Genomic DNA, 16,961 nt, shown 5'->3' on the forward strand with positions numbered 1-16,961 from the left:
TTGCAGATTTTTGCAAGCCTTTATGACAAGGCCTTCTGGCATTAAATAGTTTCCTCTCTATATCTGCATTTTACATACTTACATATGCATTTGGACAAGTCATAATTACAATTCGATCAATCGGAATGATGATTCAAGATTTCTTAAATAATAATCTGACTAGCAGCAACGATAATTCAGGATATCAAAGACATTTTGGCCCGTCATAATATCTTTAAAAATATCTATAACAGATATCACCATTCGTCGCGGTCACGCTAAATAATACGAGGGCTTGCCGTACGCGCTGCCGTACTCTGTTGCCTGTGCTTGTCGAAAATGTTCACTTCCTCTCCGATGCGCAAGGTGGCGCGCGATCATAAGGGATTCAAAAGTGGGAATGTTGTGACGTTGACATAATGACGATTTTCGAAACAAATAGCCGGGAGAAAGTTGGATGTATCACGAATCGCCGCGTAGTTGTATTTTACTTTGGGTATTTAACTTAACTAGTGCACATATAGAGTTCGTTGTCCTGAGAAGAACATGGTGCAAGAGTTTCATGTCCTCAGGTGTTTTTCCTGTCAGACGTTTCAAGTTCATCAGGTAATGTAAACTCACTTAGCCAGCTCGCTAGAATTAGCTAAACACTATCAGCTGGACACGGTTCCCTGGTAGCTAGCTAGCCACTAAACTCACGGGAGGCTCTTTATTTTCAGGTGAAAAAGAGCAAAAAATGGAACTGCAAGATGTGTGGAGAAAAGCAATCGCTCGTAAAGGTAAGGCGTGTACATTCATGATTGGTGCAACCATGGCAGCTAGTTAGGTATCTGACTGCAGTGACCTCAGACGTCAATTAGCAAGACAAGCAAGTCTTTAAGCTAACTGTGTGTGTCGGTGTGCTTTTTTCCTTTTGAAAATGATGAGAATTTTCGGTACGTGTGGAGTAAATGTGTACCGTATTTCTCACAGGTGTACGGAAGGGGTTCAGGGGCAGATTGCAGACGTCACGTCCAGAAGCTGAACTCCCTGCGCGGGGAGCTCCACGAGGCAGAGCATGCGAGGTTCTCATGGTAACGCGCGCTGTGTTTTTTGAGGGAGGAGTTGTTGGTTACCGCTGGAATTTAGACCGGCACCCACCACTTCTGAACAGACTGCTCCAGGTTATTTGCACAACGGGACCAATGTTGTTATTCTAGTTGAACTGGCAGTAAACTGGAGCATCTGAACTCATGACTGAAATGAATCAGTGGACATTCCATTTTCAGATCCATTGACAACAGTAACTTGTGTCCATTGGTGTCCAAACAGCTTATGATTCTTCGTAGCCTATTTTTAGCATTAAATAGAAAGAACTACAACCTCTTTTTTGGTACCAGGTTTCATTATTCATTATGGTGTTACATATTTATACAGATGCTTCTACAGGGACTAGTTCCAATCTGTGTACTGTGCCTTAAATTTACCAGGAAATGTGTTCAATGGAAGTCATTGCATCTGAAATGCCATTTAATAACTAAGGGTATATTGACTGTGTCTCTTGAAACACATGTTGGTCTATCGTCTGTCGGTGTTTGAACAGGGAGCCGGAGGATGAGGAGGAAGAACTCAAAGAGGAAGGCGATGAAGCTCTGACCTGTGAAAACCAGCAGGTGAGTTGTTCCAGACAGGACCTGCGTGAGCCAGGTTGGAACTGGTAGTTATGAAGTAGCATCTCCATTTATACATAGATGTTATATATTTTTGTAACTTAATGCGTAGCCTGTTATGTTCCTTTTTTTGTTTTAAAATGATGTAAATGTATTGTACTGTGTGCTCATCGTCCATCTACAATAAAATGGCGGATCGTATCTCCATTCCAGCATGCTTGGTGTGATTTGATGGTTCATTAATATTATACAGTTCTCCTTCTTTTCCCATTACCTAATGCGATGGGCATTTCTGTCTGTTTCCCACAGGGCGCGGCAGGCGCTGTAAGTCGCTGGAGCAAATACCTGAGCGGAGCAGGTGGGGGGGCGGGGCCTGAGGAGGGGGAGGATGAGGCGGCGGAGGAAGAGGAGAATGTTTCCATGGAGAGGAGCGCCTACCATGGCAGCCGGCGCGGCTGCGCCAGGAAGGCGGGGTACTGTGCCCATTCTGCGCCGCCACTCCTCCTTTCAGCGGGCGCGGCTGCGGGTCACCTGACAGCAGGCCGCTTGCCTGAGGGCTTCGCTGCTGTTCCACAGCTGCGTACTCTTTCGCTGCTGAATGCCGCGCGCGGCATCTGTTCAACTCAAGTTTTATGCGTGTGGACCTTTTTACAAAGACGCTGTCACAGTGACGCTTTGCAGGAAAGAACAGGAAATTGAACAATTTGAGACCAAGCCTGAAACTTCAAAAAAAAACCAGCCAGGTTTAAAAAAAAAAAAAAAAAAAGAAAGAAAAAAAACCCTGTGAGAGAAAAAAAAAAGAAAAAAACAATCAAATGTTGGCGAGCCAAAAACTCCCCGGTGGGGAAATCTGAGAGAGAGAGCAGTGAGGTTGCAGTTCACTTTCTGCTTTGCCATATTTTGATGGACCCAGACCCGTTGCTAGCAGTGGCTAGTACTACAGACACGGCTGACACACCAGGCCAAAAGAGACTACACTGACGTTTCTAATGCTTTTTTGGTTCTCCTGCATTTCATTACAGCTGAACCCTCTGTGCCTGTTTGCCTTTCAGAAGGGTGTGAATGGCATGCTGCCAGTCATGTATATACAGGTGTCACACCTGACATCCAATATCACCTGACCAGACATTTTCTTCATGAGTGACATGCTGAAGAATATTTTTTAAGGTCATTGATTAAGACTAGACACGCACACTCTGTTCCATTGTGTGCCAAAAATCAACCACACCCAAGTATTTAGCATGTGGTCTGAAACCTAGACTAGACTAAATATGGACAAAGTCACTGTGATGTCACCCATTGACTTTCTATGGGCTTTGTGAAAAGTGTTTTCAAGCCTGTGGCGTGCAGTCTGTCTGTGGGCGCTGCCATGTTGTACAATTTGGAGCTAGAGGCTGCGCAGTAGGGAAAAGGGGGACTCTGATTCGTTCACAAAATATTAAGAGGCCAGTAAGAAAACAGCTTGCCGATTGGCTGCTTTATGTGTGCGCTGAGTCCGCAAAGCTCAGCGATTGGTTATCGGTCGCCAACAGGAAGCGCAAGAGGAGCTGGAGATTCTCGCCGCTGTCCGGGGAGTCTGCTCGTGCCGAGCGCAGCAGGGTCGACCAAAGTGCAGTTGAGGACCCTTGGCACAGAGCCAAGCAGAGCACGGTACGCCCCTAACTCTTTGAGCTTTTCAAACAGTCATTTGCCCTCGTGTGCTTCACAGACTGAGCGTCTCCTCCACTCAAATACGAGGGCGGCAGTGTTTTCAGGGGTCTGTTTCTCTGATCTTTCATTGCGGACTTCTGTGAAAGATTGAAAGGTGTCTGGCTGCTGGAAGTGTAGGCTATGTTGTTATTATGGTGTCTGAGACACGTTCAAAATGCATGCCTTTCCAGGGAATTCTGCTTTGTATTACATTTTATAAATGATCCATATATGTAGCTGGATGATGTATTGAAGTACTTCGGGTGTAATACCTTGCCCTATGACACATGTGCAGAACCTCATTAAGGATTTGAAGCTCTGGTCCAAGTTTAGTTCCTTAATTTTTTGACATTCGATTGTTAAAGGCCTCCTCCTGTTGGGGCTGATTGATGGATCAGCTCACATTTTGTCACCATGGTGTCTGTGATTACAGCAGCCTGAAGGGACGCACGACTCGCACTCCAGCTCCTGGGCAGCATCAAAAAGTTCCCATGATGCCCCAGGCACCAGCAGGCCGCCTCCTGCAGCTGACGCTCCTCCCCCACTTGGAGCCAGCAGCAGAGGTGAACCTGAGTCCAGGAGCTCCAAATGGAGCAGGTTTCTGTCTCTGCGGCGTGAGGATGACGAGGAGGATGAGGAACCACAGAGAGACACTTACACAGGTACCTCCAGGGGTAGAGCAGGAAGTGAAAAACCACTAGGTTTCCCTTCTGTCTCCATGGGTCGATTTGAAGAACACGGCCGTTTCCAAGAGGAAGTCCGTTTAACCAACAGAGTGTTTGCGGGGGTTTCAGAGAAAAGCCCAGAAAGTAGCCTCAAGTTTTCTCCTGGTTACCAATGCATTCAGAAGATGGCCAATCACAGAGACGGTCTCGGCCACCTCCACTCAAGACTCCCAGCTAGTGCAGCTCCTGCCTGTCCCCAGAACCTGTCAATCAGCAAGCCACACCCCTCTCTCCACTCCCTCTTTCAAACTGACGAGGACTTTGATGACTCATTTTAGGCCTTGTGTGCATTTCTCCCTCCCCCCTCTTGCCCCCCCTTTTCTGGACCTCAGAAAGCCTGGATTCCTCCCCTATCCTCTCTGTTTACACAATCGTTAAATAACGATCTGTTTGTGTCCGAAATGAGCAGAGCCAAGGTAGATAAGACTATGCAGTGCAATGTCCGTTTTATTCACCTCGTATAAACTTCCCGGATCACGTGCAGCCCTTTGTATCTTGGCAGAAAGATTTATAGATGCTTTAAGACTTTGCTTTTATCCTCATTCGTATTACTGCTGTATATTGGTAGTAAAATAAATGTGCTAATTTGGAGATTGTATTCAACAATGAGCAGAATCTCGTTAATGCCAAAGCGCTTTATTCAGGACAGACAAGACAGAGAAACAGTTTTTTTCCCTCTACAAAGTGCCCACATGACCAGCAAAATCACGACCAGCAATCAAGGTACCATCCACTTCATTGAGCGCTTATAAAGTTTACCTTATGCTAACAATTCTCAGCTCCTTACAGCTGAACTTCTGTTTGTTTACTACTTTACCAGTTTAATTTGGTCACAAATAAAAGTACTTTTACTTTTAAAAGTATGTTAACAGGCTTAAATGCCTGATTAAAACAAAAAAACAACTACTCAGTATTATAACTAGCTGAGCATTGAGTGATCGGATACACCACTGTTATTTTGTTGGTACATATATCATTAGCGCTAATTCGTGTTAAAGCTGGTAAGTACTTCAGCTCATTTTTAGATTACATTAGAGAAGGATAGAAAAGAAGTTTCTGATAGGCTAGCTGTGGTAAATGCAGGGCTCTTCATGGTGCGGAGTGACCGCTCGGTCACCCCCCTCCCCCGGGCGCTGTGCTGGTTACTTCGGAGGCCCGGGCTGTTTGGAGTACTGGATGGTGTCCAGCGCCGACCCGATGTCGTAGTTCTTGGCGTGGAGCAGGCGGGTGAGCCAGCCGCCGTCGTCCGTGAAGCCCATGGAGAGCATCTGCGACAGCGACTCCACCAGCCGCGGGTCCGCATCTGCCGAGAGAACCGAGCCGGTTAAAGCTGGGTCTGAGTCCCTACTCCGGGAACTGACCCATGGCCTGGTTCACTGTAGCCATAAACTCCTCAAACTTCACTGGCTATATCCTGTCCCCATTACTATTTATACTGGACTTACAGGAAGCGTGGGCTTTTATTAAATTATTTGCTGAACGTTATACTATCTTCCAGTGGTCACGAGTGTAGTTCCGGGGTGTCCAATCTTATCAGAAAAAGGCTGGTTTGGGTGCAGGCTTTTGTTATAGCCCAGCACTGACACGCCTGATTTGTACTTTTTTGTCAATTAGTTTAATCAGTTGTTGTAGTGCTAGGCTAAAACAAACACCTGCACCCACACTGGCCCTTTTCAGATGAGACTGGACACTTCTTATATGGCATTTAAGACTGGAGGTGGTACAGGAAGTGAGGTAAGACCCGGCGGTGGCACATCAGGATATGAGGTCATGCTGTACCTTGTGGCAGGTGGGGGTACAGCGCAGCCTCTCGAAGGCCCGTGGGACCCTGCTCGGACGTGCTGGGGGCCCCCGGATCTTCCTCGCCCTCCTCCATCCTCATGGACTGCAGCTCCCCCGTGGAGGGGTCCACCTCCTTCGGACTGAGGTGCGTCCACTCCTCATCGCTGCCCAGGTCCTTCGGCCCCTGGGGGGGGGAGACGGAGACGGGAGTTTGTACAGGTACACAGATCGAAAGCCAGATTGCCTAAAATGGGCCTCTTTCCAGAGGTCCACAGGGGATTTCAAGTGCTATCTCAGCTTTTACAGCTTTCTGTAACTGGATTTGGCAGTTTGTGGTCTGTTTGCAGGCTTATATAATTTGTGTATCAATCTTGTGGTTCAAATATTGGAAGTTGAGTCAAATGTCTCTCGAGTGAATTGCCTTCAAAATGTTGTTATGCTTTGAATGGTCAAAAAGGGACAGAAATTGGAGATCACAGTCCAGGCTGAAACATAGTTGGTATGTGCCAGTTAACACTGGATACTTTATGAAAGTAATGCCTTGTGAAAAAGGTAAAAGAACGCTCTGTAATATCGGACACAGTTAGGTGTAAGCCTAGGGTGAGACGGTGGCGTTGGATTGCGGCAGCGTAGTACAACGGTTAGGGAACCAGGCCTCTGATTCTGAGGTTGCAGGTTCAACTTCTGAGGCACTGCCATTGTACCCTTGAGAAAGGCACTTAACCTGAACTGCATTCAGCATAAATGGACTGCGTGTAAAAGTGTAAGCTGTGTAAGTCGGTGTGGAGGAGAATGCCTGCTACATGCCCAGACTTAACTACATTAATCTGCGTTGGCCAATAGCGTACCTTTGTCCCGCTCGCATTGCTTTTCAGACTGCTCTGTTTGTCTGTGGTTTCCTCTTCCTGCCTGCCGTCAGACTGGGTGCTGGGGGGTCCTCCGGAGCCGGGCGGGGTCGGGGTCGGGGTGACTTTGGTCCGTTTCCCTTCGTGCTCGACGTCAATGTCCACGTCGATGCCTGCGGACGCATCGAATATTTACATGCCGCGTTTCGCAAAAACATTCGTCATAAATGCGTTTCAATGCACGAGCCAGACTAAAAGCATCATAAGAAGCAAGCCTGTGGTGACGGGACTAAATGGGAGAACTCTAGGGGGAGGAAGCAGTCTCAAACAGCCTGCTAGCCCATCCTCCTTTGGCCGGCCCTGGGCGTGGGTTCGTAGTGACGCAGCACGGTCAACAGGCCAGTCTGTAACGCACGCCATCTGGACAAGGCTTAGTAACAGTCGCTGTGCGGCGATGGAAAGACGCGGGCGCTTTTAACCTACCCAGGGGACTCAGCATGGCCGCCACGCCCTCTCCGATGTTCTTCAGGTACTCCACGTTGGCCTGGGCAGAGGCCGCTCCGTCTGTGGGTGGAGCGGAGGAACCGGTCAACAAACAAGTTTTCAGCTCAAGGGAAAGGAGATCAACTTTTGGGAATGGAGGTTCTCACTTTTGTCCTGAGGCATTTTTTAATGGAGGGTTCTACAGCCGAGTGAAATGGCTATGTCAGATGTTTGAACATATTTACATATTTTATGATTTTGCTATTCTTGCTTTTGGAGATGTAGTCGCTCGTCAGTTTAACTGAAAGGTTTGAAATGAGAAACCGGCTGGATGCAGTGTAAAGCGAGAAGGCCCTTCCACCCTTTAAACACCGATACGGAAAGTGCTGTTGGAGGTGTGTGGAGCTCACCGGGTGGGGCCTGCCCGTTCTCAGGGGCAGACGGGGTGGACTCGGAGGCAGGGCTTGTTCCGGACGGGCCGGGCTCAGCCCGGGCCTGGTTCTGGGCCCCGGCCCACATGCAGTGGCCCATGCCGTGTCTCATCTTGCGCATCCACTTGCCCCGAGGGAACCAATGCTGAAACGGCCAGAACCAGAGACACACTCAGGACTGCTAGAAACAGAACTGGACCACGCACACGGACCGAACTGTGTAAACTATTTAAACAACTCGTTAAGGAAACCAGACAGCAGCTGAGAACTGCCTGAACCCAATAACAGAACCAGATGCACAGGCTGAATCATCATTTGACAGAAATGATTCATATGGGAACATTACGTTCCCGACTCCAGCTGTTACTGCTCCTTAGAGCCAAGGTCCAGCACTGCGAGTACAGCCTACTGGACAGTGACTGACTGTGAACACCACGCTGGGACACGTCTTGTATCATCATGACGATCTGTCGGGGCTCTACGGTACTCCCAACTGTAGGAGCATTTGCTCCTGAAAATTGATGTGCGGTAACAGAAAAGATAATTTGGGTTAACGTCTAATCGGGATGCACTGGCGCGCTCCAATTAAATTTTTCTGGTTACATGGAGGCAGCCTTAACGTTGCCATGGTGACAGGGCAGAGAGAAGGCGGGGGGGGGGAGGGGCTCTCACCTCGAACATGTTGTTGAGCGGGTGCCAGATGGGCATGAGGGCGTGCTCCTTGTGGAGGCCCTTGGCCTGGCAGGTGGAGCACAGGTCGTAGTCCGGGCACACGGTGCACTTGAAGCGCGTGCCCGCCACCGGGCCCTCACAGCCGTCACACGTCACACTGGGGTGCACCATGGGGTGGGGGTGGGGGTGGTGCGGCGGGGGAGGCATGTGGGGGGCTCCCGGGGTCGGAGGGAAGGGGAACGGGAAGGGGGCGGGGCCCTGGAAGCCCTGCGGGGGGACGTCCCGCTTGTTCTCCCTCTTCTCTGGAGGAGAGAGAGAGAGACGGAGAGGGGTGAGAACGAACTGTGCTCCGCGTGTTCTCCCTGTTCTGGCTCACAGGCTGGCATACCACCCTGATAGTAATATGACACCTGGTGCCTATCTACTGGGCTCCGCCTAGACTTTTAGGGGCCCTAGGCAAAAAATAATTTTCGGACCTCTCCAAAACATCGGCACCTTCTGATTTTTAATCGATCTGTCAAGGGAATGCGAGAAGGCTGGGCCCTGGGTAAGAAGGCGGGGCCCTAGGCCCTAGGCACAATGCCCAATCTGCCTAGTGAGAGGGATGCCTCTACCTGTCTGCTTTCTTTAGTGGCAGCTTACCCTAACTAAGCAGGTTCTTTCATAAGTTACTTTAAAGCTCATCAGTTTAACCCTGCAAGTTGTAAGATCACAAATGTGATTAGAATGTCCTTAACTGAGCATGCTAATGCTGATGTAACAATCACTACCAGTAACTGAAACAATGGAATTCTATAACACCGATTTAGAATGTTGAAAAAAGCCTACTCTTCAAAGGATTGATATTGTCCAGGATACGCTAGATAAACTCACCTTTGATGAAGACGCGCAAGGTGTCCTCCTTCACGGAAGAGAGTCCCATGATTAGCTCCTCATCTGATGAGAAGGCGATCATGTCCCCATCCTCATCTGCGCATAAGCACACAAACGCACGCAAATCAGTGAGTGCTTATCCTACTGATCTAAGATAATCCATTATTTACATTTGGATTGTTATCTTGTCACATGAGAGCGAATGCGTCACGTGGTCTGCTGTTCCTACCACAGTTCATTGTGACTCGGCGTTGCGCAAGAAACCCCAAATACTGTCAGTAGCCTATTTGGTCATGTGACTTGAGAACAAAATTACTAATCCGCACATTTTTAAAAAATTACCTGAAGCATAATTTTCCACTGAAATAAGCCAATGCAGTACTGCTTCGAGTTATCCTAAGATACATTCTTGTATTGGTTTGAGCAGATATAGCCTACAAATAATAATTCCGAATATGCAAAAAATAATGTGTAGCCTAATTCAAGGAACACTACACGTCAGCGCCGGTCTCTTAAATCGCGAAGGCCAACTAGGCTACATGTCTGTTGTGACACAGAACTTGTTTGTCAGTTGCTGTGCTGAAAAAATACAAAAACCGGGTCAAAGACTGGTTGACCATTTCGGACTTGATAAGCAAGAGAGGAAATCTAATGATTGCCTCTATATGAATGTAAATAATTGGTCATTTATTTGCACTATCCATAGGAGACACTGTACGTAGATTGCTTTGGTCACGGAATGAAACCTACATTAAAGCTTCAAAACACTGCTCCACGTAGCCTACAATGCGGAAGGGCCCACGATTATGTCGTTATTCCCGCCAGTACAGTCCAGAATTTAGTCGCCCAAGTAAAAATATACAGAACGGCCCAAATAAATTGCCCTTATTTACCTTTGTAGTACATCTGGAAGGTTGCATTCCGAAGGCTTTGGAAGACGTCGGCCACTTTTCGATTCAGGTACTCGAAACTGGTCGCCACATCTTGGTCTACGGTGAAACGGCGGATCTCCCTTTGGATGTCCTCCCTGCCGAGCAGATATGCTTTCACTGTCATCGACATAATCGCTGCTTTTCTCCGGCGTTTACAATGTTCAGATCTGTCGTGAATTATCTGTTGCGCAGCTAGAAATTACTCGCGCTGAAACGACTTCCGATCAGCTGTGCTGGTCCCTCTGGTGATGCCTATCCTGTTTGTCTGCTACGGTTACGTATGTACTCTCTGCCGACCTGTAATTTTTATACGGCACACCAGCCAATCATGTTTCACCATTGACCAGGAGGGGGAAGTCCGCCGTCTGAAACCACCCCATTCCTTTATATTTGTTATTGTCTGCCAATGCTGCTAGCGTGAAGGTAGGCTGCAGTAGCTATACAAAGGGGCGGAGCGATTACATGTGGGCTGAAGGGCGAGGAATGACGAAGCAATTTCTCAGCGGGAAATCCCCTGATGAAATCATTGTGTTTTCACCATTAATAATTATATTGTTTTTAAAAACTGTCTTTGAACCTTTTTTTAATTCAGCATATAGTGCAACATTTTCTTTGAGAGCTGTTTTACAGGAGATGCAAACTTTATTTATTTATGTATTTATTTTTTTACTCACCGGTTAGTTGTGATGGAGACGGGTATTGTTACAGCTATAATGATGCGTCAGTATGAGTCTAACGACCTTGAACAGGTTAGGCCCTTCTGCATGGCACGAGGTCACCGCGTCATTTATTCCGAATGTCACTCACTGACTCATCCATATAAATTACACCTGGAAGCTCCTAGAACAAGGCCAAATAATCAAACAAATTTCATTTACGATGAGTGTATTTATTTGATATAGTCTAAGGTAATTCAAATCAGTGTATTGATCTGTGTATTAATTCAATAGATGGAGCTCACAGAGTCCTAAAACTTCCACACAGACCCCACAATACTAACGACCGTCTGTGGAGAAAAGTTGGCCCTGTAGGTTACATCTATTGAATAAATGCACAGATCAAGAACATTTATTTGATTTAGCTAAGACTACATCAGATACATTTTTTTGTAATTCAGAAATAATATTAGAACCACTGTCAGAAGACTCTTGGCCACTAACTCTTTTGTTGTAGCTAAAATATTTATCAGTTGGTACTGTGGAACTTTTACAGTGAATACACTTCCAGTACGCTTTTCATTGCCGTGATGTTGTTGTTGTTGGATGGATTTATGATGCAAAGGAACTGGTGTAGGAGGTGAGCATGCAGTGAAGATGAATAAATGATGATGGCGTCTCAGTCTCGGGGGCATGCTGCGACTTGTATTCTCCCAGATTGTGGCCTTTCGTTGGCCCGACCACCTTCAGCCGCAGGGCCTGGACAGGTCATTCTCATATAATTTCACAAACCTTTAAGGGAATGGGGTTAACTCGCTTCAATCAAGCGCCACAAAAACGTAACCCCGCCTCCTAGGTTGGGTTACGCATCAGGGAGGGACCAAACCGTACTGGATAATATAATGATTACATGGCCAGACTGAAGGGGTCTGATTGGGAATTTAGCCAAGATACTGGGCAAGTCCCTTCTCCTTGTGGCATGTACTGTATGTGACCTATAACAGTCACAGTGAGCCAGGACCCCAGTTTTAAATTTCAGGCAGACCTGGGCCAAAATATGGTTGCATCTGAAATTTTATATGAGAATATCTACTCTTCTAAGTATTTCATATACTTAAATAAATACGCTCAGCTACATTTGGATTAATCTTCAAGCACTGATCCCACAAAACGGAATATTATCCTAAAGTGTTTAAATGTGGATATGCTGAAATGTAAAAAATATATTCACAAAATGTCAAATAAATTCAGGGGCTCAGAAAGGTTAACACAGACAAGTTTAAACCTCTTGAAATCAGGATAATGATGTAGCTGTAAACCAAAATCCATTCTATAGTTGGCTAAATATTACAATTTTATAATTATTTCAATATTTACATTCAAATTGGCTTAATGAGTTGTCGGGAATGTGTAGTGTATTCAAATTCTTTTTTACTAGGCTATATGTATTCCATCACTCTTAAAATAACAGTTGCTGTTCATAGAGAATATTCATCCCCATACATATTTATATTTTTATAAACTATATTTAATCCATTTCTGGTTTTAGGAATTATGCACAGTCATTCACAGTTCAATGTAAACGTGAATCCCAACCTGCGACTCTCAAACAGCAGTAAAACCATCGACACTCCCATAGGCTAGCTCTGCCTTAAACTATTTCAATACACTTTATTTTTCAGTAGATGGCAGAAAAATACAATTGTTGCGTATACACTCAAAATAAGGCATATGCCTGAAGCTGACATCCATTCAGTTACGGAAAGACATAAATGCGGGCTCTATCTGACATGTATTCAGTTTTAAGAAACCATCCATTTAGCCAAAGCACAGAAACCACCAGTGAATTTCGCTTTTGGATAATTCTCATGTGTCCCGCTTTGCGCCACATTGTATAGGCCTACTGGCCTCTACCAATAATCGTGTTTGTTTTTGTTGTTTGACAACCCATCTAGCCGTATGGTAACCCATCTAGCCGTTTGGCAACCTACCTCTAGCCTTATATGTGTTTAGTCTAAGACAGTGCTCGTGCAATCAAAGTAAAAAAGGATATTCAACCATCTTCTCATCACGAACATTTTGTAGTTGCTTGTTCTATGTTAGCGAGTACTGATATTTACGAGTTGTTGAATTGTACGGAAAGTTTAAGACATCCGCGGATATACTGTCGTACAGGCAAAGAAGCATCTGTGTGCCTGAGCGCACAATAAGCGACGAATTGGCCCAATTTGGCTGTCAGTCGTATACTCTACTCAACGCTGGGTGTCGCTACGTCCCATGATGACTCATTCTGGTCATATGCCTCATTTTAGTTTTCCAGTTGACATCATTTTTGGACTCGTGTTGACTTATCTAGAAACGACGAGAACGCACTAGAAGTATACAAACATGAATCAGGCGTTTACGATGAAAGCTGTTTACGGAAGTTATGGCTTTCAACAGACCGTATGTGCAGTTTTGGGCTATAAAGAGAATAGCCCACACTTGATACGAGTAATGTTTAATAACGCTACTGCGGAAAAGAATATTTCAAGATAAATCCTAAAAATATTACCATAATATTATACTATAATACTAGAAATATTTGAAGACGAAGAACCGTTTACCTGGGTAATTGACAAATACAAATCCCGAACTGGACGGAACACTTAATAGTGGCTAACGTTGTCCCATTCATGAAGAAAACCATATTTAGTATGTCTTGCATATCATAAGGGGCACATCTCCAGTACAGCAAAGTTTAAAAAAATAAATAAAAAAACGTTTTTGTGAAAATTTACTTTAATACAAATGGAGAATCTTTTATCAACACACAGAACTAGCAATATTTTTTTCCGCCGTTTAAAAATAGGAGTATTCGATTGTCCTAATTTATCAATGCGTGACTCAGGTGCACGAGTTACTAGTAGGCAATCAGGGTTTGTTTGCGTAACCGTTTTGTTCACAGTTGTGCTGTGACGCAACGTTTGCATCCGATTTCACATGGGCCAGTTGGCTTGCGCTTTTATTCAGAGCGACTTACAACTCGTGCACCAAGATAAGGTCTAGATTCGTAAATCACCAACATTCCAAGTAGCAAACAATGGGAGTGAAATGGTCGGGCCATAACACACCAGGTAATCTTTTCGTAACAAGAATTAACGCGTGGAAGGGAAGGTAGAGTTTCCCCTGTTGGGAAATGATAAGATAGGGAAAGATGGGAATGGGAATCCGGATGGAGTAGGAGGAGAGAGGTAGGGAGGGACATTCAGGGCCCCAGACCCCAAAAGAGCAAACCATAAAATACAGTGGTAATTCTGGTAAAGTAAAAAATAAAAACCCTGAGGAAATGGGAAGAAACCTTGGGTGGATCTTGATTCAGGGTGGTCATCCACTCCAAGCAGACACAGGGCAGATGAATGAAATTGATGAGAGAAGCCATTTAGGTTTCAGCAACAGGCAGTGAGTGCATAGTTTGCTTGGAGGGCTGTGGGTGTTTAAGTCAATAGTAGTGCAGGTGGGTTAACGTAGTCATGCACAATAGATTTGTAAAACCACATCGCAAATAACTGTCAACTGTGTCAAAAAAAAAAAGTTTGCCCACGTATTTTACTACGGACGGCTACGTCAGGAATACGTAAAATGGTTCATGAATTAAAAACGTCCAATGTCTGGATCATTTACAACGGGACGCGAGTGTTTATTTATTTCCACCGCTAGGGGGTAATGTCACTCCTTAAATATTTTTATCCAAATTGAAATGTCTCGTATAGGCTACGATTCACGGTAATTAAATTTTATACTACATGAATATTTAGAAAGTGGTTTAAAGCTGATATGCCCTTGGTTCGTAAGATCAGGTTCTTAGTTGTGCTTTCAACGAGAAATACAGCGTAGAACTGGGCTAGACTGAGGTGGTGACACCAAGTGTCACATCTACTGTTCAATAATTCACATTTAGTCAGTCACCCAAGTTCCGAGATGGACACTTCTCGTTTAGTCTCTGCATTTGATACTGTGAATTAGATTAGATCTCTCTCTCTCTCTCTCTCTCTCCCCCTCTCTCACTATACCATACTATGCTATTGCTGTATTATACTATACGTTTCAGTTTAGTATGTTCCCAATTATTTATTTATTTGGTTTCATTTTTACTGACTGCCCCTCAGGTTGTGACAGGCCAGAGCATATTTAGCTGCGATGAGGCTGTAGGTCGTTCCCCTAATAGGACTCGCAGCTATTGTTCATTTGTATGCGAGGGGAATTTGTTTCGGAATTTTGACATATTATTAAAATATGTTTTTCTTATCTGTGAATATTTTTTCGCAGTACAGCAGGAAGTACATGTCAGTCTCTACCTTTCCGGTCTTGCATTGGCCACATATACATCCTTTTGGGTAGCCATGTTTTTTTGTGCCTTCCTTTTTCAATTGCTTTGGTGTGGTCACTGAGCCTGTACTTGGTTAGGATTGGCCTTTGCTTTCTCTGATGGTGATGAGATACTCTGCCAGATTGTATTCTCCATTTTGGGCCAAATAGTTCTAACGTTTATTTTGTGTTTTGGTTTGATTGTGTTCCAGATAGGCATATTTTGTTTGTTTAATTATTTGGTTTACTCCCAATTCTTATTCATGTTTATTCTCTCTCTCTCTCTCCAAAAGATTAATATGGCACAACCAATAAAACCAAATAATTTCACAATTAAGGCCATGACAACAATCCGGTTTATTTCAGAATACAAGGTAAAATGCGATTTAACAATAAAAATATTTGTTTAAAAACAAATGCAAGGGGGTTCGTTAGTTGAAATGTCGTCTAGATCACTACTTTCAGAATCAATATTCCGGTTCACTTAGGTACGTTCGCGTAGCCTATCTGTCACAGTGACGTATAACTAAACTTTGTAGGTCTACCGTCGACGTTATTTTTTTTATTTCTTCGAATTTAAACTGTGGTTTTAATAACACTTAAGTTTTATACTGTAGTGTAAACCTCCTGGCTATTTTGGAATGGATGACGGAAATGAGCTCTCTTGCCCATGAACACTCCAGATGAGTCACACCACTATTTTCGTTGTACAATAAAAGAACCTAGTTCTTTACAACAATATACGCTGTCTATTTTTAAGGGTTTTCATTCACAACCGAGCGGTTATTGACATTTTACGCGCAAACCTTCAGCGTGCGAACGTTTGACCTTGAGGACATACAGGAAGCTGCGAAATCTGAGTTACACATTACACAGTGTATTTTACTTCTAATTGTTCACGAGACTTTTGTCAGACGAACATGAACTTTAAGGGAAGAACAAAGAGGAAGAATTGAATTCCGGCGCTGCGGAGTGGCTTAACCTGTACAAAGAAGTAGAGAACGTAACCAATGCGTAAAGAGGGGGAATTTGATGCTAATTATATAAGAAGTAGGCTACTCAAAACGTGAAAAAAACCTGAGATGGCGATACATGTTTAAGTCTATCTTGATTAACTAGCGTGATTCGAGGCCATTTTTTAAATACTATATATAGTGCAGTGTATTTGGACAGTGACACAATTTTTGTTGTTTTGGTTAAGTACTCCAGCACATTGGATTTGAAATGAAACACTGAAAATGAAACGCAGACTATCGGCTTTAATGTAAGTGTATTTACGTCCATAACCAGTGATCCACATCACATAGCCATTTTAGGAGGCACATTTTAAGAGACCAAAAAATGGACAAATTCACTCAATCTTAAATAAACTTGCCATATTTAGTGCTTTGTTGCAAATCCTTTGCATTTGATGACTGCCTGATGTCTGTGACCCATATGCATCACCAGATGCTGGTCGTCTTCCCTCGTGATGCACTGCCAGGCCTGTACTGCAACCATCTTCAGTTCCTGTTGGTGCCAGGGGATTTTGGCCCTCGGTTTTGCTTTCAGCAAGTGTGAAACACATGCCCAGTAGGATTCAGGTCAGGTGATTGACTTGGCCAGTGAAGAACATTCCACTCTTCTTGGCCCAGAAGAAACAATTCAGCTGCTTTGGCAGTGTGTTTGGGCTCATTGTCCTGCTGCCAGGTGAAGCGCTGTCCGATGAGATTTGAGCCATTTGGTCTGATCTGATGAGATGAGATGTTTCCGTACACTTGAAAATTCACCCTGATGCTGCCGTCAGCAGTCACATCATCAATAAAGACAACTGAGTCCGTTCCAGTGGCAGCTATAATATCACCTCCACCATGTTTCACAGATGAGGTGGTATGCTTTGGATCATGAGCAGTTTTTCT

General features: G+C 44.7%; 2 protein-coding genes across 3 annotated transcripts in view; one reads left to right on the forward strand and one right to left on the reverse strand.

Moving 5' to 3' along the window:
* mrnip (MRN complex interacting protein) overlaps positions 1–4,640 on the forward strand; it is a 317,439-nt gene extending 312,799 nt beyond the window's left edge. Inside the window, exons 2-8 of one of the 2 annotated variants that reach the window (XM_064325894.1) lie at positions 448–585; positions 699–758; positions 952–1,052; positions 1,562–1,631; positions 1,938–2,101; positions 3,161–3,278; positions 3,751–4,640. In XM_064325894.1, the coding sequence (XP_064181964.1) occupies positions 526–585; positions 699–758; positions 952–1,052; positions 1,562–1,631; positions 1,938–2,101; positions 3,161–3,278; positions 3,751–4,320 (1,143 nt within the window). In that variant the 5' untranslated portion in view covers positions 448–525 and the 3' untranslated portion in view covers positions 4,321–4,640. Of the gene's footprint in view, positions 1–386; positions 586–698; positions 759–951; positions 1,053–1,561; positions 1,632–1,937; positions 2,102–3,160; positions 3,279–3,750 lie in introns of those variants that run through there. The other variant, XM_064325893.1, reaches the window with a different exon arrangement.
* Positions 4,641–4,662: 22 nt separating this feature from the next.
* Positions 4,663–10,462, reverse strand: sqstm1 (sequestosome 1). Its single transcript, XM_064325891.1, has 8 exons — positions 10,022–10,462; positions 9,129–9,224; positions 8,256–8,557; positions 7,563–7,728; positions 7,153–7,233; positions 6,673–6,842; positions 5,822–6,008; positions 4,663–5,345 (listed from the first exon to the last, which is right to left on the reverse strand). Exons 1-8 carry the CDS (start codon positions 10,188–10,190, stop codon positions 5,185–5,187), a joined length of 1,332 nt encoding a protein of 443 aa, XP_064181961.1. The 5' UTR covers positions 10,191–10,462; the 3' UTR covers positions 4,663–5,184.
* Positions 10,463–16,961: the final 6,499 nt, after the last annotated feature.

Source organism: Anguilla rostrata, chromosome 3 (genome assembly GCF_018555375.3).
Source record: "Anguilla rostrata isolate EN2019 chromosome 3, ASM1855537v3, whole genome shotgun sequence".
Classification (NCBI taxonomy): Eukaryota; Metazoa; Chordata; class Actinopteri; order Anguilliformes; family Anguillidae; genus Anguilla; species Anguilla rostrata.

Bases quoted from the DNA above. Each gene is read 5' to 3' on its own strand.
- sqstm1 (XM_064325891.1), bottom strand. From the start codon at position 10,190: ATGTCGATGACAGTGAAAGCATATCTGCTCGGCAGGGAGGACATCCAA. The intron at 7,729-8,255 runs GTGAGAGCCCCT...TGGCCGTTTCAG, and splicing joins CGCTCAACAACATGTTCGAG to CATTGGTTCCCTCGGGGCAA. The intron at 5,346-5,821 runs GTACAGCATGAC...TTCTCTCGGCAG, and splicing joins GTACCCCCACCTGCCACAAG to ATGCGGACCCGCGGCTGGTG.